This window comes from Peromyscus leucopus, chromosome 4 (assembly GCF_004664715.2).
Source record: "Peromyscus leucopus breed LL Stock chromosome 4, UCI_PerLeu_2.1, whole genome shotgun sequence".
NCBI classification, from domain to species: Eukaryota; Metazoa; Chordata; class Mammalia; order Rodentia; family Cricetidae; genus Peromyscus; species Peromyscus leucopus.
In genome coordinates, this window is record NC_051066.1 from 133800366 (window position 1) to 133823661 (window position 23296).

The following is a 23296-nucleotide window of genomic DNA, read 5'->3' on the forward strand; positions in this document are numbered from 1 at the left end:
TCAAATCAAACAAAAAATCGTTAAGGCGGCATGATGAGCGCGACGAAGCCGTAGCCCCAGGAAAGCCGGCAGAGCGGAACCTGCGGCTGCTTTGGGCGCGTCGCTTCCGGGTCTCGAGGAAACACTTCCGGAGCAGCGGAGCGGCGGTACTGGAGGTAAGTATTCAGGTGCCGGTGGCCGGCCGGGGGCGGGCGGGATCGGGGCGGAGCTGCCGGCCTCTGCGGCTTCCCCGGGCCGCGGAGGAAAGTTAACTTGGGATGGGCAGTCTGCGTGCCGAGAAGACGGGGGCCTCGCCTGGGTCAGAGCTCGGGGTCCGCAAGGCCAGGGCCCAGCCTGCCCTCCGCCCGGTGGAGCCGGCATGGCAGCTCGGGCGTGCCCCGCCCTGCCGTGTAACCCCCGACATCTCGCCTTTTCCCTGCCTGGTTTCCTCCTCCGCAAAGGGGCACCGAAGAGACCATACATGTGAAAGTGCTCAGGTGCACGGAATGTGCTTGAGAGACAACTCTGGAAAAGAAAGGGACGATGACGCAATGGCCTCCCACTTAGTTGCGGTTTCCTTTACCCGTAACCTGAAAATAGTAAGCGGAAGACTCCAGAAACAAACAGCCCGTGGCTTTTAAGTTCTGTGTTTTGAGTAGCATGTTGAAGAAGTCAGTGGTAGAGTGCTTACCCAGCGTGTTTGAGTCCCAGGTTCAGCTCCCGGTACTGTTCTTCCCGGCCTCCTAAGAAAGAGTAGCATGATGAAGTTTGACCCCTTCCTGCTTTCCACGGACATCATCTTGCTCACAGGATCCCTGCATGTACGCTACCCACTCATTAGTTACTGCGAACAGCTGACTGTGCCAAGTAACCCCATGTAATCAGCACGAAAGTGGAAATGCTAGCTTTTCGGTTTTGCCGATGCAAAACCAAAAAGTGCTAATGTTAGGTAAAAAAAAAATGCTTGGCAAAAAGTAAATAAAATAAAATAAAATAAACCCAAAGACTAAAGTTGCTAAAATCTTCAGTAAGAACAAATCTTTTATTGTTGTTGTTTTTTGTTTGTTTTCCGATACAGGGTTTCCCTGTGTAGCTCTGGCTGTCCTGGAACTCATTCGGTAGACCAGGCTGGCCTCGAACTCAGAGATCCACCTGCCTCTGTCTCCTGAGTGCTGGGATTAAAGGCCTGCGGCACCGCTGCCCTACAAGAACAAATCTTGTATCTGTGAAATTACGAAGAAGAAAAGCTTGTGCTGACTGTGGTGTTGCAGCCCTCTAATCCCAGCATTTGAGGCAGGAGGTAGAAGGAAAGTGGGTTCGAAGTCAGCCTGGGCTCGATTGCCAGATTTGTGTAAAAACAAACAAATTAGGGTTGGAGAGATGGCTCCGTGGTAAAGAGAGAGCCCTTGCTGCTCTCCTAGAGGAACGGATTTCACATCAGGCAGCTCCCAACCAGCTCTGAAGTGTCCAATGCTTCTGAGGCTTGTGTACAAAACAGGCAGACACAGGCAGCTACTCAGAACTGAAAAGAAGTATTTAAAAAATTAAAATCGGGGCTGGTGTGTAGCAGAGTTGGGAGAGAGCTTACCCAGCATGCGGGAAGCGGTGGGGTTTATCCAGAGCACCATAAGACCCGTGTGCTGGAGCAGACCCGTGTGGTAGAGCAGACCCGTGTGCTGGAGCACTCCTATACTCTTGGCTGCATGGCAAGTGTGAGGGCTACATGAGAACTTTTCTCAAATCTAAATAAGTGGCCCAGGTTACAGCCACAGTGCCTAGTAAGTGATTACTTAGGGTAGAGAGGCCATTACATTGTGAGTAGAAAACAAGACTGGTCTTCTACTGGACAAGATGCCATATGTCAGACCTTTACGTCTGTGTGGAGGCTTCAGCTCGGCAGGCCCTGAAACAAGAGCGCAAAGCCACTTCCTGGGAGTAAGGATTGGCTACGCAGGGTTAGGAACGGTTTGTTCTGAAAAGCTCTGCATGGAGGCTGTAGCTGCCAATGAAGCCTCTGCCACATTCCCACACACCCAGCAGAAGCAGAACACACTGAAGGCCGTTGCGAAGTGCCAGCGAGGGGGGAATTGGAAGATGTTGGCTTTTCTGTGATGGAAGAGGACGATGAAGCAGAGCTAGCCATGTGGACATCATCAAAATTTGTCAACATGTTTCAAGTTCTACATGCCCCGAAGAATAAGATTATGGATTATGATCCTTGATGGAACAAAACATTGAAGTCATCCATGGGATCGCTTAAGGACTGTAGCCCCTGCAAACATTATTGATGAATTAACAGACAACTTCAGATTGATATGCCATTAAACATTTTATTTGTTTATTTTTAGACAGGGCTTCACTGTATAGTTCTGGCTGGCCTGGAACTCAATATGTAGACCAGACTGGTTTCGAACTCATAGAGATCTGCCTGCCTCCCTCGTGTGGGGACAAAAGGCATGTGCCGCCATACCTGGCAACTGCATTGTCTTTTTGAAAGGTTTTTATTAACTGGAGTTTTTAGGGCCAAAGTCTGGGCTCTGAGAGTGCTAATAAGGGAGATTTGACCACTGGTCCCCAATATTTCAATTTATGAGACAACTCACAGCGAGAAGCAGTAAGAGGAGATGATTCAGTGTGCCCACATTGGGAAAGGAACAAATAAAGGCCTCTGACTTCCGGTTCCTCCCTGGAATACTGACATGAGCTTTAGGCATAACTAGAGGGGTAGAGGTGTGCATAGCTGAGCAGTCCTGGTCAGGATGCGGTCCCTTCGGCCACTGGTCCACCACTGCCCTGGCTCCAGTCTGCCCTGCACCGTCATCTGATGCTTTGTAAACAGTGAAATTCTTTCTGGGCAAGTTTCTCTTGTGACTGGCACCAGAGCTTCATCCTTTCTCTTTCCCCAGCATGAGATCCCTAGGGAAATATCGCCTCCCTTTCACCAGGTGTGGTGGTACATGTCTTTAATCCTAGCACTAGGGAAGCAGAATCAGGTGGAGCTCTGTGAGTTCAAGGCCATGGAGATCTACTTGGCAAACTCCAGGCTAGCTAGGCTAGTGAGACTGTCACAAACAAACACATAGAGTGTCTCCTTTTCCAGCCGTGGTGGTTACAGTGCTTATTGAAAAAAAAAATGCTAGGTGGCAGTGGCGCACGCCTTTAATCCCAGCACTCAGGAGGCAGAGGTAGGTGACTCTCTTTGAGTTCAAGGCCAGCCTGGTCTACAGGGCGAGTTCCAGCACAGCCAGGACTACACAGAGAAACCCTGGCTGGAAAAACACAAAAGAAAAGAAAAAGTCGTCAGCTGTCACAGGTCCCCAGCCACCGTTACCCTCTGCTCCTGACACCCAGCCATTCCCATCATAACTATGGCTTGAATGGTTCCCCTTTGTTGTCAGAAAGTCAGAGGCAGCCTAGTGCTGCATCACAACACCCACCTCACCCACCACACCTTATTTCACCATACAGGCATTGTGTCATCCATTCATCACAACCTGGGTTTGATCCTTGGGACTCACATGGTAGGAGAGAACTGACCCCCAAAGTTGTCTCCTGACTGCCTGTCACACAGGGTTCTCCCCACCCACTAATAATAATAGATGTAATTCATTTGTCTAAAGATACCTAGAGCCAAAGGCCAGATTTAACGAGCTTTGTTGCAGCAGATTCGTTATCATTGTTAATCTCTCGCCGACCTCATCTGTAGCCTTTATCACAGCTGTGTGTAGAGAGGAAAACAACATATTTAGGGTTCAATATGAGCATGGTCTCAGGCATCCACTGGATAAGAAAGAACAACTCTGGTATCTCATACTTTTAAAGGACAATAAATGGATCAGCAATAATATTTTGCAAGATGGCTGCACATCAGTTTCAGGCCACCAACTACCGACTCCCTTTAGGAGGCAGCTAAGCTTTCCATCAGACAAAACTTACCCAATTTTGAGCAGTTCTTGAGAACTTGTCACGATTGCTATAAGGAAGTATCTACTGACATTTTTCTATTCCCCTGCCTCTTTTTAGTTGAATTCTCAGAACAGCTTTGGAAAACCCCCTCATTAGGAGGCAGGAATCCCTGCCCAGAGTACGTACAGCATCCGGGAACAGTTGGGAGATGCTGAAACCTCTGGCAATTTTGGAATCTATGTTTTCAGAGTTAGTACTTGATACATCTTGCGATCTCTATGCGTGCCTGTAGTTATTTATTTTGAAATGTTGTTGGTTTAGAAGCATCTTAAGGGCTGGGGACGTAGTGCAAATGAAAGTGCTTTCCTAGCGTGCAAGATGATCTGTCTGGGTTCAATCCTCAGCACTGCATAAATGGTGACTGATGGTTCATACCTGTAATGCCAGTTCTGGGGAGGTAGAGAGAGAGAGGGCCAGAGTTCAGGATCACCCTTGATACATAGTGAGTTCAAGGCCAGCCTAGGATACATGGGACTGGCTCAAACAATATTTAAAAACAATTTGGTGTGTGTGGGGGGGGGAGGGGGAGGCTGGAGAGATGGCTCAGCAGTTAAGAGCACTGGCTGTTCTTCCAGAGGTCCTGAGTCCAATTCCCAGCAACCTCATGGTGGCTCACAAACTTTTGTAACGGGATCTGATGCTCTCTTCTGTCATGTAGGCAGACATGTAGATAGAGCACTCGTATGCAAAAATAAATCTTAAAAAAAATACCCCCCAAAATTTTAGGTTTATGGCTATTTTGATACACTATTGAGTTTCCAGATAGAACATTTACCATAATTAATGAACAGTACATCACCATTAACCGGAATCCCTGCTTTGTTCAGATTTCCAGTTTCTTCCTAAAGCCCTTCCTCTGTACTCTGTCCAGGATAGCACAGTACATCCAGAGAGCCCGTCTCCGCAGGCTCCCCTTACTGGCCACAACAGTTTCTCAGACGTCCCTGTTGTAGATGACCCTGATGGTTTTGGGGATTACTAGTCTGTCAGATATCCTGCAGAAGAACCTCCTGGTTGAGATATGTCTCTTTTTCTTGTGAGCAGACTGAGTCACAGGCTTCGAGAAGGAAGGCCCCCAGAGGGGCCTGCTGTGGGTGTGAGTGTCACTGTTGATACTGTCCAGGGTCTCTTGGCTTCAGGGAGTGGTCAGGTAACTCCAGAGTTACTCCCGCTCGGCTTTGACACTGTCCTTGTAGAAGAAAGTCGTTATGTACGGCCCACGTTGGGATTGTGGAAGTATATGCTTCACACACAGGCGAGTGGCTGCGTCAACTGCAGTTCATATGAAAGACGAGTCTGTTCTCTGCTGGTCGTCTCTGCGTCAGTATTTTATACCCGGGCTTCTTGTTCTTGTGTCCCAACTTGGGCTGCTGAAACCCTGCTCTTGACAATTCCCTGGCAATGTTCGCTTTGCTTTTTTGTATTTTAAAGCACTTGCATGCTTTCTGCCCCAGGCTCATCCTGTTTATTCCTGCTTAGAAATTAACCACTTCCTTAAGGAGTCCTGGTTTCTTTTATGGAAGCCCAGAAACCAAGATGTGGACACATGTGTGCTCATTGCTCCTGGGGCATTCTTGTTTCTGTGTTTTCTCAGTGGCCAGAGGATGATATGTATGTGTATACATGGCTATAAATATTTCTGTAAATGTCTATAGTAAGTACACTGTGTCTCTAATCCTTGTCTAGTATCCTGTGAATGATTGTAGCTTCCTTCTCTTATCTGGAACCTCCCCACTGCAGCAAACCCAATTTCCCTGGGGTAGTTTGAATGTAATTGGCCCCCATAATCTTATAGAGAGTGGCCCTGCTAGGAGATGTGGCTTTGTTGGAGTGGGTATAGTCTTGGGGGAAGTGTGTCACTGTGGGGGAAGGCTTTGAGGTTTCCTGTGCTCAGGATACCACCCAGTGTCTCAGTCGACTTCCTATTGCCTGCAAGAAGTAGGACTCTCAGCTTCCTCTCCAGTACCATGTCCGCCTGCAAGCCGCCATGTGCCATCATGATGGTAATGGACTGAACCTCTGAAACTGTAAGGGAGCCACCCCAATGAAATGTTTTCGTTTTGAGATTTGCTGTGGTCATGGTGGTTTTTTTTTTTACAGTAATAGAAACCCTAACTAAGACATTCCCCCATCTATTCACTTACAATCAGTCCTGGCGTGTGTGTGCGATGGCTTCCCAACTGGACCAGGTAGAAAACAGCTTTTTTGTTTGTTTTTGGTTTTCAATACAGGGTTTCTCTGTGTAGCCCTAGCTATCCTGGAACTCACTCTGTAGACCAGGCTGGCCTTGAACTCGGAGACTTGCCTGCCTCTGCCTCCTGAGTGCTGGGGTTAAAGTGCCACCGTGTCCAGCCTGGGAAGCAGCTTTTGGCAGCTGGTGTGAGGTACCTATGCGAAGTGCCTATGCGAGGTGCCTATGCCAGGTGCCTATGCAGCTCCTCCAGCCTTTGTTTTAGAGATGCCTCTCGTTTTCAGAGTCACTCCCGCCTGGACCTCGTTCCCACCACCTCCTCAGTGTTTAAGATCCATCAGACTCAGAATGGCGCCCTGTGTTCCCTTCTCAACACTTAAAACCGTTTGCCGGCTGGGCAGTGGTGGCGCACGCCTTTAATCCCAGCACTCAGGAGGCAGAGCCAGGCGGATCTCTGTGAGTTCGAGGCCAGCCTGGGCTACCGAGTGAGTTCCAGGAAAGGTGCAAAGCTACATAGAGAAACCCTGTCTCGAAAAACCAAAAAAAAAAAAAAAAAAAAAAAAACATTTGTGTACATTGTGATGTGGCTTTTTCTAGGGGGTTTTGACCTTCAGGGCTTAACATTTTCTGTTTACAGTATTAAGCTGAGCACTTTCCCCTCCAAGTATTTGAACTTCATTCATAATTTTCTCATCAGTACTGTTGTTCTCTCTTCAGAGTACATTGTAACTTCAGAATTATCACCTCTGTGGCTCCTGCCTGTCATGAGCACTTCTTATGAGCGTACTAATATTATTGTAACTGTTTGTACTCTTGTTCCCTAGTCTGGTCTCTCTCTCTCTCTTTTTTTTTTTTTTTTTTTTTTTTTTTTTTTTTTTTTTGAGTGCTGGGATTAAAGGCGTGCGCCACCACCGCCCGGCTAGTCTGGTCTCTATACAGCAGCCAGAGGCAGTATGTGATTTCTTTGACAAGCACCTTATAATGGCTTCATTTCCACTCAGAGTGAGAGCCAAAGCCCTTTTAATGGTCCACACGGCCCTGCCCAGCTTGCTCGCTCTCCTGCTCACCTTGGAGCATATTCCTGTCTTGAGAACTTTGCCCTAACTATTCTTCCATTCTAGAATATTCTAGTAGGTGGTTAAATGACATTCTTTGCTTCCCTTTTTGGGGGTTGCATGTGTGCTGGGGATTGAGTCCAGGGGCTTGTATCCTCAAGCCTTGTCAGAAATGTCACTTTCTCAGCTCTTCTCTGACCACTCACATAAAATAACATGCCATGCCTTCTGCTCTGGGTTTTTTAATTTTCAGCTCTGACATCCCACTGTACATGTCTATAAGTGCTCACTAGAGAGGAAGCTCATGACACACCAGAATGGCATCTGTCTGTCTATCTGTCCACAGTGATACTTTGCAAGTGTCTGTCTTTGGTCTTCAGCCAGTGAAAGTCGTTTATACAGGGCTGCCGTCGCTCTGTTGATATCTTAGTATCGCATTGCCAACACCCCCCCCCCCTTGATCACAGTGTTTATGTGCTGTCCTGCTGTCCTTTCAGTGAAGCCCCACTGTGTCCGTCCTCTGTCACCAGCCCCCTTCCTGCTGGACACTGATGTTGCTTCCTGCCTTCTTCCAGTGTTAGGAATGGTACTGCCAAGACTGCTTTTGTACCTGGGGGCCTTTTCTTTTGAATTGTTTCCTTAGTCTAAATTCTAGGAAGTAAGTTATTCAGACAAAGGATATCATCAGTTTTATGACTCTTGTTACATGTTGGCCTGGTGGCCACTAAAGGAAAAAAAGCCTAAGTAGATATGGCTTTGGGCACATTTGTTGATGGCTCAAAATGACATCAGCTCTCTAAGAAGTCAAGGGATCAGCCACAGTGTACTAGATGTCCATAATCATGCCCTGTGTACCTCCAGCTTCCTGATGCCTAGCCCTGTCTATCACAGTACCTGTAACCCTCACAATAATGATAAGTCTGAGGATCGATACCCTCGGTAGACTTCTCACAGCCTTGAGCATGAAGTGTGGTAAAGGGCACTAGGTTTATGAGGTGCCACCGGAGGAGTACAGCTTTCTTCAGCCTTGGCACTAGGGCTGGTGCTCTGGAGAGCCTGGCAGTTCCTCCAGGAGCCGTGCTGGGCTGGAGCCTTGGAATTCACTTCAGGGCCAGCTTAGGAGCTGCTCCAAGCAGTCTGCCTGCTGTCTGCGCCTCCCACCTTGTACATGACCAAAGATGGTGTCCCTGAGCACCGGGCCCCACCTGATTCACCATAGTTGGAACCAGACAACATTGGGCTCTTTCCAGAAGTCTCGGGAGGAGGGAGATTGGACAGCTCTCAGGGTGGGGGCGGGGACAGTGAGTGAGGGGTTGCTCAGGCTTGGAAAGGCTTCTAGAGTAAGCTGAACTGATGCCAAAATTGGCTGTTTTGCTGGCCAAGCACATGGCCTTCCAGAGTGACCAGGTTGAAGGGGAAACAATAATCATTTGTGTAAGACCCACTCTGTTTTTACATAGTGGGCCATTTTATAATTCTTCAGTTGTTTATCATGTTGGAAAAATCATTTAAAGTAGAGGAACAGCAGGGCTAAGATGGAGAAGGTCATGTGGATGGCCTGTGGTGGGCAGGGCTAGTCTACAGAACTATATAACGTATGTTCAGCTAGTTACATTTAAAGCATACAAAGCAAGTAAGCCAGGCATGATGGTATAGACCTGTAATCTCAGTACTCAGGGGTTGAAGGCAGCGAGATCAGCAAGGCTAGCCTGGGCTACATGAGAACCTGAGTCCAAAAAAGTGAAATGAAATAAGTAAAAAAAAAAAAAAGAAAAACAGATGAAATTTTGTTTTGTATTAAAATATACCATAAAGTTAGCCTTTTGGAGATGGTCTCATGTAACCCAGGCTGACTTTGAACTTGTGATTTTCCTGCATCCACCTCCAAAGTCCTGGATTTATAGATGTGTGCGTTTAAATGTAGCTCAACATTTACCATTTCTGAAAAGTTCAGTGTCATTGGCTGTGTTGTGCCACTATTACCACTACTTCTGGAACTTCTTAGACAAAAACTCCACAACCTACACAGAGACTGGTTGCCACAGCTACTGTGCCAGCTTTATGCTCCCATCAGCACCTGTGGTGGTGTGGATGAGAATGACCTCCGTAGGCTCGTGTGTTTGAAAGCGTGGTCCCCAGCTGGTGAGCTGTTTGAGAAGGATTTGGAGGTGTGGCCTTGGAGGAGGTGTGTCACTGTGAGATGGGCTTTGAAGTTTCATAACCCACACTAGGCACATTCTCTATGTCTGCTGCCTGTGGATCAGGATCAGGGTGTAAAGCTCTCAGCTACTGCTCTAGCACCATGCCTGTCTGCTTGCTGCCATGATGATCATGGACTAACCCTCTGAAAATGTAAGCAAGTCCCCAATTAAATGCTTTGTTTGCTAAGAATCACCTTAGTCATGGTGTCTCTTCACAGCCATAGAACAATAACTAAGATAGCAGTGCACACAGCTTCCAGTTTCTCCACATTTTCACTGATGCTTAGTGTTCACCTGCCCATTTTATATACTCTTTTTACGGTTTAGAATTACACTCCCCACCCTCTCACCCGCATCTGCGTGCGCGCGCGCGCGCGTTTGTCCGTGTGCGTGCGTGTGCGTGCGTACAACTTGTGAGAGCTGATTCTGGGCTTCCACCATGTTGATCTTAGATCAAGCTCAGGCCTTCAGGCTTGGCCTCAGGTGTCTACCTGCTGAGCCTCCTCACCAGCCCCACCCTCCTGCTTTTGAGACTGAATCTCATTATGCGCTCATGCTGGCTTTGAACTTGCTGTTTTTTGTAGCACAGGCTAGCCTAGAACTCATCTTCCAGCTGAGTCCTGGGATTACAGACTTGAACTGCCTGCCTGCCGTGCCCCCATTTATTCACTTTCTCACTTGGTTTTCGGGGGCAGAGGCCCACTTGCTACAGCACATGTGTGGTGGTCAAAAGATAACTTTTGGGAGTCTGCTCTCTTCTTCAGATTCAGGTTGTCAGTGGGTGGCAGGTGCCCGAGCCAGCTGAGAGGTGCCCTCTCTCCCAGACCCACTTTGTGGCTCTGTTTTTTGTTGCCTTGTGGAGTTCTTTGTCTGTCCGACCTAGACCTTTACCGTAGGAGTGAGTCACAAATGTCTTCCTCCATTCTCTGGGCTGCCTTTCACTCTCTGAGAAATGTCCTCTAAACAAAAGGTTTTGATTTTATGTGGAGTCTAATTGACTTCTTTCTTTTGTTATTTGTGCCTTTGATGTCACTCCCGAGAAATCGTTGCCAAATCTAGTATTGTAGAAATTTCCCTTACGACTTCTAACAGTTTTATAGTTTGGACTCATACTTAGATCTCGGGTCAGTTTGAACCAATCTGTGGGGGGGTACAAGGGACCGGCCGGCCTCTCTTGTTTGTTTTTGCATGTGGACACTTGATTTCCTAGCACCATTTGCTTACAAGCCGTCCCCTCCTGTATGTGTTTATTTGGAGCTCGCTGTTCCATTGGTCTGGATGTCTGTTCCCATGTCGATAGCTCTCTGTTTTGATTGCCTTAGCTCTCTAGTAAGTTTTGACTTCATAAAATAAGTTCCTCAACTTTCTTTTTTAATTAGCTTAATTTTAATAATTTAACAATATGCCATTTCAGCATATAATCAACATAAAACATTACTAATGAGATATTTTACATTCTTTCATAATAAGTCTTGAAGTTAGGTCTGATTTAATTTAACATTCACTTCAGTTCACACCAGCTGCATTTGGGGGCCACTGGTGGCCACGAACACCATATTGGGTGGCTCAGAGTTAGCTGGAGATTGCATGGCATGGCCCAGATCTCTCTCTGAAAGCACGAAGGCTGTCACTCAGGTGCACCTGAGGCCACATTTGTCTCTTCACTGTTGGGGCGGCAGAAGGAAGCCACCTGGAGAGGCCATGATGAAGAAGTGAGGGAGAAGGGTAACCCGAAAGGCGCGATGGGGAGCGTGACTCTTACACTCAGAGGCTGGGCCGTAGAGTAGGGCTTTGGAAAGCAGTCATGGTGGGAAAGCTGTTCTGGGCAGATGGAAGCTTCCTAGAGGGCTCAGGGTTCGAAAGACTCAGGTACTCTTGGAGAGCCACAGGCAGTTCTTCCAGCTTTACCAAGGCATTAAGAATGGGATGGCGGCCAGGCGGCGGTGGCCAGGCGGCCAGGCGGTGGTGCACACCTTTAGTCCCAGCACTCACAGAGACAGGAAGGTCTCTGAGTTCGAGGCTAGCCTGGTCTACAGAGCAAGTTCCAGGACAGCCAGAGCTATTATATAGAGAAACCCTGTCTCAAAAAACCAAAGAGAGAGAGACAGAGAGACGGGGTGGGGTGGGGAGGGGAGAAAAGAATGGGATAGGCTGGGGAGAGGAGAGGTGGGCTAATGCCTGACTGGCCGTCCACCTGTTGCCCTATCCACCAGCTTTCTTGTGTGGGCGAGGTTTTCATGTGTCCTCTTTGCCTCTTCATTCAAACTTGTAGTTTAGAGCTGGGCGTGGTGGTGCACACCTCTGTGTGCCAGCACATGGGAGACTGAGGCAGGAAGGTTTCCTTGAGTGTGAGCAGACTGTCCCACAGGCAGATCCTCTCTCAAAATGACAGCAACCAGGCTGGGTGGTGGCGCACACCTTCAATCCCAGCACTTCAGGGGCAGAGGCAGGTGGATCTCTGTGAGTCTGAGGCCAGGCTGGTCTACAGAGTGAGTTCTAGGACAGCCAGAGCTGTTACACAGAAAACTCTATCTCAGGGAAAATAAAGAAAGAAAAAGAAATCTGGCTGTGGTGGTTTGAAGAAAATGGCCCCCAAAGGGAGTGGCACTATTAGGAGGTGTGGCCTTGTTGGAGTAGGTGTGGTCTTGTTGGAAGAAGTGTGTCACTGTGGAGTCGGGCTTTGGGATCTCATATGTTCAAGATACTGCCCAGTGTCTCAGGCCACTTCCTGTTGCCTATGAGTCTAGATGTAGAACTCTCAACTCCTTCTCTAGCACCATGTCTGCCTGCATGCTGCCTTGCTTCCCGCCATGACAATAATGGACTGAACCTCTGAACTGTAACTGAGCCACCACAGTTGAATGTTTTCTTTTATAAGGGTTGCCGTGGTCATGGTGTCTCTTCACAGCAATAGACACCTAACTAAGACACTGACATTCATCCTTTTCATTTAGAATTTCGTTCTGGAGAAGGACGACTCTCAAGAGGCTCCTGGCAGTGGTGACTTGGGCCATGGCCTCCGACCTGGACTTCTCGCCTCCTGAGGTGCCAGAGCCCACCTTCCTGGAGAACCTACTGCGGTATGGGCTCTTCCTGGGAGCCATCTTCCAGCTTATCTGTGTCTTGGCCATCATCGTGCCTATTCCCAAGTCCCATGAGGCGGTGAGTCCTTCCCTGGGATCCCAGCTTTCTGAATGGCAGGCTAGGTTCTTGTCCCAGCAGTTATCACCACAACCAAGAGCAGCAGGGACTGTGCTGGCCCTTATCAAGTTAGCATGGTCCCTGGATTCCTACCTGATGGATTGGGACTAGGTGGTCAGCCCTTCAGTTGTTCAGGTCTTTTTTTTTTTTTTTTTTTTTTTTTTTTGTTTGTTTGTTTGTTTGTTTTACGAGACAGGGTTTCTCTGTGTAGTTTTGGTCCTGGATCTCGCTTTGTAGACCAGGTTGGCCTCGAACTCACAGAGATCCGCCCGGTTCTGCCTCCTGAATGCTGGGATTAAAGGCGTGTGCCACCGCTGCCCAGCGTTCAGGTCTTTTTTATATTGATCTATTTTTTGAGGCAGCGTCTTACTGTATAACCTAGGGTTGGCCTCAGACTCAGTATCTCTGTGAGTCCTGAATGGTAGACTTCTATTAAGCTTTTTATTTTATTTTGAGACAGAGTCCAGCTAGCTTTAGGCTTGAGGGCGCCTCTCTGCTCAGCCTCCTGAGACTAGAGGTGTGAGCCATCACCCTCGGCTTCCGTTAAGACTTCTGTTAGCTCCTTCTGCATGTCAGACTGCTAAAAAATGTGACCTCTGCCTTCAAAGAGCTGCTTGTCTTTGGGAGGGATACAGATATAAAGCAGTTCTTACTGATGCATGCCTGTAGCCCCAGCACTTAAGAGAGCAAGGCAAGAGGGTTGTGAATTCAAGGCCAGCCTGGGCTGTATAGTAAGATCCTGTCTCCCAAAGTTGGGAAAGAAAAGAAATAAATTTGCTTTCATGAGCCTGGTGGTGGTAACACACACCTTTAATTTCAGCACTCAGGAGGCAGAGGCAGGCAGATCTCTGTGAGTTCAAGGCCAGCCTGGTCTACACAGTGAGTTCCAGGACAGCCAGGACTACACAAAGAAACCCTGTCTCAGAAAAAAAAAAAAATATTTTTTTGCTTCCATGAGAAGCACAAGGTAGAATATGAGTGAGTAACTAGGAGCAGGGACCCAATCATACCCTGACCCAGGGCTGGGCTGTCTCTGCTGCTGAGACAGAGTGAGCAGGCTGCTGCCAGGCGAAGGGGGAAGGGTGGGAGGGTAGCGTTCCGGGGCGGGGGGGAGTGCTGCAGGGAGCCGGAGCACGGGAGCACTGGGCTAGTCCAGGGACCCCAGAGATGACGGTGGCAGGAACTGAGGGGACCGGCGGAGAGGTGCAGCCAGAGGTGTGGGCGGGGCCCAGAGGGTGACATGATCACCTTGGCTTTGGGTTTGACTCTTACTCTATGAATGTCTTTATTCTCCAACACCCTTCTTCCACCCACTCTTGTACAACACCCCCATTTTCTTCTGACATTGATTTGTTAGAGAAAGCAAGTTTTTATCCTCTGTGACTTACACGTTCCAGGATTTGGCTGATTACTTTGTGTGGCCACTGTTCCCACAGGAAGTTCCATATAGGCACCTAAGGCCATTCATTCTATTATTTGGTGTACCTGTCATAACTGGTGCTTTGGACTCGCTGTTGTTACAGTTGTGGTTGGCGTCATCAGGATCATGGTGTCTGGCTCCTGTGCATAGGGAGATCATCATAGTTCAGATGGTCTTCCCTGAGTCTGAACTCTTTGTCCTAAATGGCTGCAGCATCCACTGCTGGTCACTGCTGAGATTCATTATTCCCCTCTGTATTGCCAGCTACAGTTCAGGGAGTTGTGGATGCTGGGAACTGAACCCAGGGCCTCTTGGAAAAACACTGAGTACTCTTAACCACTAAGCTATCTCATTGCTGTGGTGGTTTGAAAGAAAATGGCACCCCAAAGGGAGTGGCACTATTAGGAGGTGTGGTCTTGTTGGAGGAGTTGTGTCACCGTGGGGGAGGGCTTTGAGGTCTCTTGCTCAAGCTTCCCTCAGTGTGACAGTCAGTTGACTTCCTGTTTCCAGCTGTTCCTCCAGCACCACATCTGCCTGCATGCCGCCATGCTCCCTGCAATGTGATAATGGACTGCACCTCTGAACTATAAGCGAGCCCCACCCCCCACAATTAAATGTTTTCTTTGTAAGAGTTGCTGTGGTCATGGTGTCTCATCACAGCAATAAAAATTCTAAGACACCAGCCCTCTATTTGGCATTTTGATTGTTTTTTTTTTAATTTTTTTTGGTTTTACTTTACATGTATGAATATTTCGCCTGCATATGTGTATATGAACATGTGCATGCCTGTTGGATCCCCTGGCAGTTCACAATGGACTGTCCTGGGAATCGAACTCAGGTCCTCTGCAGTAGCAACAAGTACTCTTAGCTACTGAGCCATCTCTCTAGCCCCCTGTTTTAATTTCTAAATTACATTTATATATGTATTTGTTCGTTGGGAGTGTGTGTGTGTGTGTGTGTGTGTGAGTGTGTGTGTGTGTGTGTGTGTATGTGTGTGTGTGTGTGTGTGTGTGTGTGTGTGTGTGTGTGTGGAGGTCAAAGGACAACATTTAGGAGCTGGTTCTCTTCTTCCGCCACGTGGCTTCCAGGGATAGAACACTCCCCTTGGCAGTCTTGGAAGCAGGTAACCTTTATGCCATGAGCCTTCCCACCATCCTGGTTTCTGTTTCTTTGTTTTGTTACTTGAGATGGGCGGGTCTTGCTTTGAAGTCCAGTCTGTCCTTGAACCCACTCGTCTCCCACCTCAGCCGTGCGTGTGCACTGTGAAGTGTGCCCAGGTGTGCCAGCACACCCAGCCACACTGAGTTTTTCGGGAAAGCACTTGTTCCAGGTGTCGTGGCTCACACCTCTAACTACAGCGCCTGAAGCTAAAGCAAGCGGCTGCTGTAAACTGGAGGGCAGGCTAGACCCTAGTAAACTGTAGGCCTGTTTGCTCGCGGTGAGACCCTGTCTCAGTGGACAAAGAACTGGAATTCACGCTGCTGTTTAGAGTTCAAACTGAAGACGCTGGTGTTTTTCCTTGTGAGGTACATTTGTATCTTAAGACTTTTTCTTTACATTTATTTATTGTGTGTGTGTATATGTGTGAGTGTGTGAGTGTGTGAGTGTGTGAGTGTGTGCATGTGCCAATGTGTATAGAGGTCAGAGAACAAACAGCCTTCAGGAGTTGGGTTTTTCCTTCTACTGTGAGGGTCCCTGGGATTGAACTTAGGTTGCCAAGCTTGGCTGCAAGTGCCTTTACCCACTGAACCATCTTGCCAGTTTTAAGCGTGTATCTTTGGTTTATACTGACAGTCTTATTCCCTAGAAAGATTAACAAAAATGACTAATTTGTTCTGTCCTGCTATGTTGGAGGTCGCCAAGGCCAACTTAGGGTCAGTGATTAACTAGGAGGCCTCACAGCTGTGGTAACCGCAGTGACAGGACATAAAAGGCATGGGATAAAGCTGGAGGGAGGGACACTGACCCAAGTCCAAAAATGCCCCCACAATGCACAGATGTGTCCAACTCCAGTAGCAAGGAGTCGATAGGTCATGAAGCATTGTCCAGCCAGGAACTCTAGAGACTGTGTGCAGCGCGTGCATGCGTGCGTGCGTGCGTGCGTGCATTGGGTTTGGGATGTTTTTGTTTGAGACAGTCTCATGTAGCAGAGGTTGGCCTTACATTCCTGATCTTTCTGCCTCTGGATCCCTAGTAATGCGATTTCAGATATGCACTGCCACGCCTGGTTTATGGGGTGTTGGGGCTAAACCCAGGGCCTCCTGCATGCTAGGCAAGCCCTCTCCCAGATGAGCAGCATCCCCAGTCTGTAAACACAGCCACTGAAAGCTAAGTTTTCTGTTTCTGTGACAGTATTGGGCATTAGATCTAGAGTATCACATACTGAGAAGCAAGCTTTCTACCCATGAGCTCTAGCCCTGGCCCACAAGGCTTTTTACTGGGGTCACATAACTGGTCATATGAGCTATAGCCCCAGCCCACAAGGCTTTTTACTGGGGTCACATGACTTGTCATATGAGCTATAGCCCCAGCCCACAAGGCTTTTTACTGGGGTCACATAACTGGTCACATAAGCACTGGCTTACTACTGTATACCCAAGTTCCAGACTTCCGGAAAAGCAGGTGTCCACCATAAGCCAGATTGCTTGACTGGTTAGGCAAAGTGCACTCTTGGGAGCTGTGGGAGTGAGGGGAGTTGTTAGAGGTGCCCGTGCCCAGTGCCAGCAGGTTCCGGAAAGACGCCATTGTGTTTTAAGTTACTTTATTCTACATACCTCAGTGTCTGATTCTCACTACTAACCTGGGGCTCAGGCGGAAATGTGAGGGTTTGTTTTGGGCTCAGGTTGTGTTCCTGAGGGAGAGGCAGCGGGCACAGTCCTCTCAGCCAGCTCTCTGTGTGTCGCTGCACTCTGGAAGACATTGGGCACATTTGCTACAACTTGTTTTTAATTTCTAGGAACTTTTCTTTTTAGTTTAATTTGTTTTTGAAGTCTTATGAAACATTTATATATAACATTTCCAAACTCTATAATAAGATACATTCACAGAAGTTTCCTTTAATCTCATTATGCCCCTCCCAGTCCCCTCTTCCTCCCATAGGAAGCCATTTTTATTACTATGATTCATCTTTATCATTTTGATTCATTGTTGTTTTTTAAAACCAAACAACGGCTTGTGTGTGGTAATGTATATATATATATATATATATATATATATATATATATATATATATATATGTAATTATAGTCCTTCCTCTGAGGTACTAAGCCAGCACATAGTCATAAACATAGTTTTGCACCTTCTTTTTATTTTTCTTCCTGGATTTTTCCCCCCCTAAAGTCTCACTATGCAGCCCTGGCTGGCTGGAACTCACTGTATGCAGACCAGGCTGGCCTCATACTCACAGAGACCCACCTGTCTCTGTTTCCTAAGTGCTGGCATTAAAGATATGTGCCACTACACCAGACTTTTTTTAACAACGCACAGTACGTTCTGGAGACTGTACATCTTGGGGCTTGCTGTGTTCGGAAGCTCCTGCTGATGTTGTGGAGAGGGTGATGGGTACTGGTGCAGCGGGGAGCCAAGTCCAGGGAACAGGTGTGACGTGGGGCCAGGGGAGGGAGCATGCCAGGTTTTAAGTTTTAAAAAAGTGCCTTTAAGGGGCTGGAGAGATGGCTGAGCGGTTAAGAGCACTGACAATTCTTCCAGAGGACCCAGGGTTCAATTCCCAGCACTCACATGGCAGCTCACAACTGTTTGTAACTCCCGTTCCAGGGCTTCTGATGCTCTCACACAGTCGTACATACAGGCAAATGCCAATGCACATAAAATAAAAATAAATTGCATATATATATATCAGAAGCAGAGCCAAGCAGATCTCTGTGAATTCGAGGCCAGCCTGGTCTACAGAGCGAGATCCAGGACAGGCACCAAAACTACACAGAGAAACCCTTTCTCAAAAAACCAAAAAAAAAAAAAAAAGAAGAAAGAAAGAAAAAAAAGAGTTGCTGTGGTCAGGTGTCTCTTCAGAGCAATAGAAACTCAACTAAGGCAGTTACACAGTAAATTCAGGACTATGCTGAGCTGCATAGACACTGTCTGAAGCAGGGGATGTGGAAATGGCTGAGTGGATAGAGGGCTGGCTGCGCAGCATGAGGACCTAAGTTTGGGTCCTAAGCATCCACATGGCTAAGTGCATGTGACCCCAGCACTGGGGTGGGTGAGTCAGGCAGAGTACTAGGGCTTGTTGGCCACCAACCTAGCTGAAAAGTAGCAAGCCCCAGATTTGATGTCTTCCTTTAGTCTCTGTACGTGCACATGGATGCGTGTGCCACATACATCATGAGCACAGACTCATGCACACATACACAGACGAGACAAAGGCAGAGCATTGAGGGCTCCAGCACAGACAGGCTCGTGGCCACCGGTGGTTTTGTCTGTCGTGTGTTCTGGTGCTTTGTGGATGTCACCATTGGACTTTCCGTCCATAGTCACATCATACTTTAAAAACAATCCCTGGCCCCGGTCCTCAGACAGGGCATGCTGTTGGGTCTAATAGTGACAAACTTTGACTGTCTCTAGTTGCTGCTGAGTCTCCAGGGAGGGAGGTGATGACCATTGTTTTATTTGGAGGGCCAGGAGGGGAAGCCATGTTCCGCTCATTGTTCTTAACCCTTTGAAGTGAGCCTCCTCAGTCCCAAGGCTTGCAGGGAAGGACCACAGCAGGTTAAGGGCCTTTGAGGCAAGGAACTGACAAAGGGCTCAGAAGTAAGTCTCCCCCAAATCAAATCAAAGTTTCTCTCTGACCTTCACACATGTTCAATGTGCCCCTCCCCCATAGTAAATCAATAGATGTAATTTGAATTTTTTAGTACATGCCTCCTAAAAAAAACGGGCAAAAAAAATTTTTTTAAGTATATGCCTCTTAACTCCCCCAACAAGCCAACAAGCAGGAAGATTTAATTTACCTCCATCTTTTAAAATACAAATACACTGCAGCAATTTTTTAAATTATTTTTTATTTTATTTTAATTTTTTGTAGTTTAGAAGGAGGGAACACAGGGGAGCTACCTTTCTACCTGAAGTTTACTGTATTAGCTTTGTTTTACTGAAACAAGATTACACACTGTAGCCCAGGCTGGCCCAAAACTTAGAATAATAGCCTTTCTGCGTCAGTTTCCCAAGTGCTGCCGTGCAGGATTATTCTAGCATTTTGTGTGTGTGTGTGTGTGTGTGTGTGTGTGTGTGTGTGTATGTGTGTGTGTGTGTGTGTGTGTGTGTGTGTGTGTGTGTGTGTGTGTGTGTGTGTGTAATCAGAGGACAACTTACATGGGTCAGTTCTTTCTACCCTGTGGATTCCAGGTATCAAACTCTTTTACCTGCAGAGCCATCCCATTGGCCCCAGTTTTAGCTGGACTGGAATTCTATGTAGACCAGACTGTCCTCAAACAGATCTGTTCGTCTCTGTCTCCCAAGTGCTGGGGTTAAAAGGGTGTACCACTATATTTGCCCTTTTAACCTTTAAAAAAAGTAAATGAATACAGCTTGCCAGGGGACTAGAGAGCTGGCTCAGTCAAGAGTGCTTCCCGCTCTCACAGAGCACCTAAGCCTGCTTCCCAGCACCCACACTGGCAGCTCACCACACTTGCAACTCCGGCTCCAGAGGCTCCAACACCCTCTTCTGGCCTCTGCAGGCACCCACGTAAACACACATACACATAAATGCAAACAAAATAAATCTTAAACAACCGAAGACTGAGGCTGGAGAGATGGCTTTGCTGTTAAAAGCATTTGTTGCTCTTACAGAGGACCTGGGTTTGGTTCCCAGCACTCATGTGGTGGTTCACAATCATCTGTAACTCCAGTTCCAGGGGATCCCAAAACCTCTTCTGGCCTGACGTCCCATCTCTGTAGGTACCAGGCATGCACATGGTATATATACAGGCAAGGAGACAAATCACTCATGCACATAAAATAAAATAAATGCATCTTTAAGCCGGGTGGTGGTGCATGACATAAATTCCAGCACTCGGGAGGCAGAAGCAGACAGATCTCCATGAGTTCAAGGCCAGGTCTACAAAGCTAGTTCTAGAATAGCCAAGGCTACACAAAGAAACCCTATCTCGAAAAACTAAAAAAATAAAATAAAATAGATACACCTGAAGAGCCTGGTGGCCTGACCAACTCTGCAGCTATCCAGGCCCAGATTAATGCTTCAAGTCAGTCAACCCCAACTCCTACTCCATCTATAAGCTGCTGGACCTCGAGGAGGAGCTGGTGCTGCAGAGAACTAGATCTGGGAGCACGTCGTCACCACCAAAAATGAAAACCTAAAGCATGACTGTGATTGAAGAAGTCTCGAAAATGGTCCAGTATTTGTGGTGCTTCAGAGACCAGAGGCCTTGAGTCAGTCCAACGACTCATGGCAATGAGTATTTGCATGTAGGGCTACATGGGCACACACACACACACACACACACACACACACACACACACACACACACACACACACAGAGTCACATGCTGCAGTTTCCAATGCCACTGCAAAGAATAAATTTTTGATGAAGGTGGGAAGATGGCGGAATAAAGCAGTGCATACTCAAAGGAGAGAGGCTGAACCATGTTGATGTCTGAGGCCTGAGCTACCACTGGAGGCCATGTTGATTGATGTCTGTGGTCCATGCTGCCACCAGGTGCCATATCTGAGTCCATGATCTTGTCGTGTTCATGGCCAGTGTTACCACTGAAGGTCATGGAGATGTCTGTGGTCCAGGCTGCCACCAGGGGCCATGGACCTGCTACAGCTGGAGGCTGTGTTGATGTCCGTAGCCTGTGTTACTAGCAAAGGCCATGCAGATGTCCGTGGTCTGGGCTGCCACCTGGAGTCATGTTGATGTCCGTGGGCCAGTCTGCCACGGAGACCATGCTGAGGTCCGTGGCACATGCTGACACTGGGGGCAGGTAGATGTCTGTGGTCCATGATGTCACCATGTGGAGGTCCATGATCCGTGCTCCTGCTGAGTATAAAGGACAAGAAAGCCTCTGCAGTGGCATCCATGACTGCAGACTCACAGTTGAGAAAGAGAGACATGGAAGGTTTCTATGGCAACCCCCATTCCCCAAAAAAGTAACAACCTAGACCGGAAGCCATTGAAGAGAACTCTTAGAGATTGTGATGGGGATGCTGAGGTGCAGCTCTCGACAATAGCCAGCTACTGGTGGCGGAGGGGAAGGTCTCACTCTTCTTTGTGGGGGCTGGCCACTGGAAGTTTAACCGTGCTTCAGTAACTATATCGACAACGCAAACTGGACTTTTCATTTTCTTCTTTTGGGGGGGAGGGGGAGGCCACAAGAGTAGGGGGTGGACCTGGGAAGTAAGAGTGATCCAGGTATATTATGTGAAATTCCCAAATAATCAATGAAAATATTAAGAAAAAAAATACATCTTAAAAAAATATTTTAAACAAAACCTTTTCACTGGTTCAGTAGCGATGATGATGATCAGTAGCAATGATGATGATGATGGTGGTGGTGATGGTGGTGGTGGTGGTGATGGTGGTGATGATGGTGATGATGATGATGATGATGATGATGATGATGATAAAGATAAAGTGCTGTGAACCCACTTACTGCCTTAGGCCAGCACATGGCCCCTGGGACTAGGGATTCTGCTACAACTTTCTTCTGTATGTTGCCATGAGACAGCCTCCTCTCCCCCACCACTCCTAACGGCCCCCAGGGGAAGAAGGGGCTTTAAGTAGAGGACAAGGGAGGTCTTAGGGAGGAAGGGAGCCTGGGAAAGTAGGGACAGCTTGTGAGCCTCCTCGCGGCCTGAGGGCAGCAGGGAAGGGCGTGCTTGGTTGCAGAGGATGTAAGGGAGGCAGCAGCGGAGGGGCAGATGTGGGACAGACGAGGAGACCCAGAGAACAACGCTGCTCTTTGCTGGTTTGCTTAGGGCAAAACTGTCCTCTGGTTGGCATATAGAAACAAGGTTTATTAGTAGCTTTTTGGGTCAGAAGATAATATTTTTGGCTTCAGACGATGGGAAAGCCTTTGAAAAGCAAAAGAATGTCTTTCCTCTTGTTCCAGTAAGCTGATTTCTTGCAACTGGTTTATGACTTCAGTGCTTCAATACTTAGCAGATTATTTGAAAGCTCTTTGGGGGCTAATCAGAGAAGAAAAAAAGAACACATAAATGCTTCCCACCCCACCCCCTTCCTTTTCAGAGGAGAACAAGAGCCCATTGGCCAACATAAGCCAAGTCTCTTGAATTCTAAGCCAGATGGAAGGCTTTCTCATTGACACCTCATTAAGCTGAGACCTGAGAAAACATTTATTTGCCCCTAAGGCCAAGGCCATACAACCCAAGTCTTTTCTTGTAGGCTGGATTCTAAACTGTGAGATAGAAGGTCCTTAGACAAGACAGCAGATACACTTGTCTCTCAAGCCAAGTTTGGTTGTATGGGGGGATGGTAAAAAGGATCCTGGGGACTGGTGACATGGCTCAGTGACAAAGGCCCCAAGCCTGATGACTTCTTCAGTCCCAGAACCCACGCGGTGGCAGAAGAGAACTGACTCCGTAAAGTTGTCCCCGACCGCCACAATATACCCACACATGCACACACCCATAGTAAATAATGTTAGTAAGATTTAGGCTGTACGTAGTGGCACACACCTTTAGTCACAGCACTCAGGGAGCAGAGGCAGATGATCTCTTCTAGTTCTCTGTGGGGGGGGGAGTCACGGTCTTGAAACTGGGTCTACTCCTGTAGCCATGACTGGCCTTGAACTCACTTTGACTTAACATATTCACTTGAAACCTAAGAAGGAGTTGCTGGTCTCTGCAGGGAAACTAAGATTCCAGAAAGGCCTGAACTTGACCCCAGCTACCTACGCTGCTTGAAGTTTCTCTGTACTGTAGAAAGACTGAGATGTAGCTGCTGCTTGGCTGGGAACCCAGGACTCCTAAGGTGCCCTCCGCCTCCCCTCCGGCCCTCTCTTGTCTCATGGCCCTCAATAGGGCCCGCTTCCTCTGCTCCCTGATCCCGTGGTGAGATGACAGCTCCCAGGCTTTCTCTCCTTCAGCTGCAGCATCCCAAGGAGGCTGCCTTCCCGCTTGGTCTAGTTCAAAGGCTTCTAGAAGGAACTGTATGGCTGGCCGCTGGGACGGCAGTGGTCCGTGGGTAGGAGCTGCAAAGTGCCAAGAGGGGAGGTCTATTCCTGCAAAAAATGGAGTCCTGGGGAGCTTACGTAAAATCTACGATCTCCGAAACTAGAGGCAAGC

At 47.9% G+C, this 23296-nt stretch overlaps 1 protein-coding gene across 1 annotated transcript in view; it reads left to right on the top strand.

Moving 5' to 3' along the window:
• The first annotated feature begins 69 nt into the window (after window positions 1-69).
• The window catches only part of Manbal (mannosidase beta like), a 29314-nt gene continuing 6087 nt past the window's right edge, over window positions 70-23296 (top strand). The window contains exons 1-2 of the mRNA XM_028855597.2: window positions 70-155; window positions 12347-12554. Of these exons, the coding sequence (XP_028711430.1) occupies window positions 12405-12554 (150 nt within the window). The 5' untranslated portion in view covers window positions 70-155; window positions 12347-12404. The remainder of the gene's footprint in view (window positions 156-12346; window positions 12555-23296) is intronic.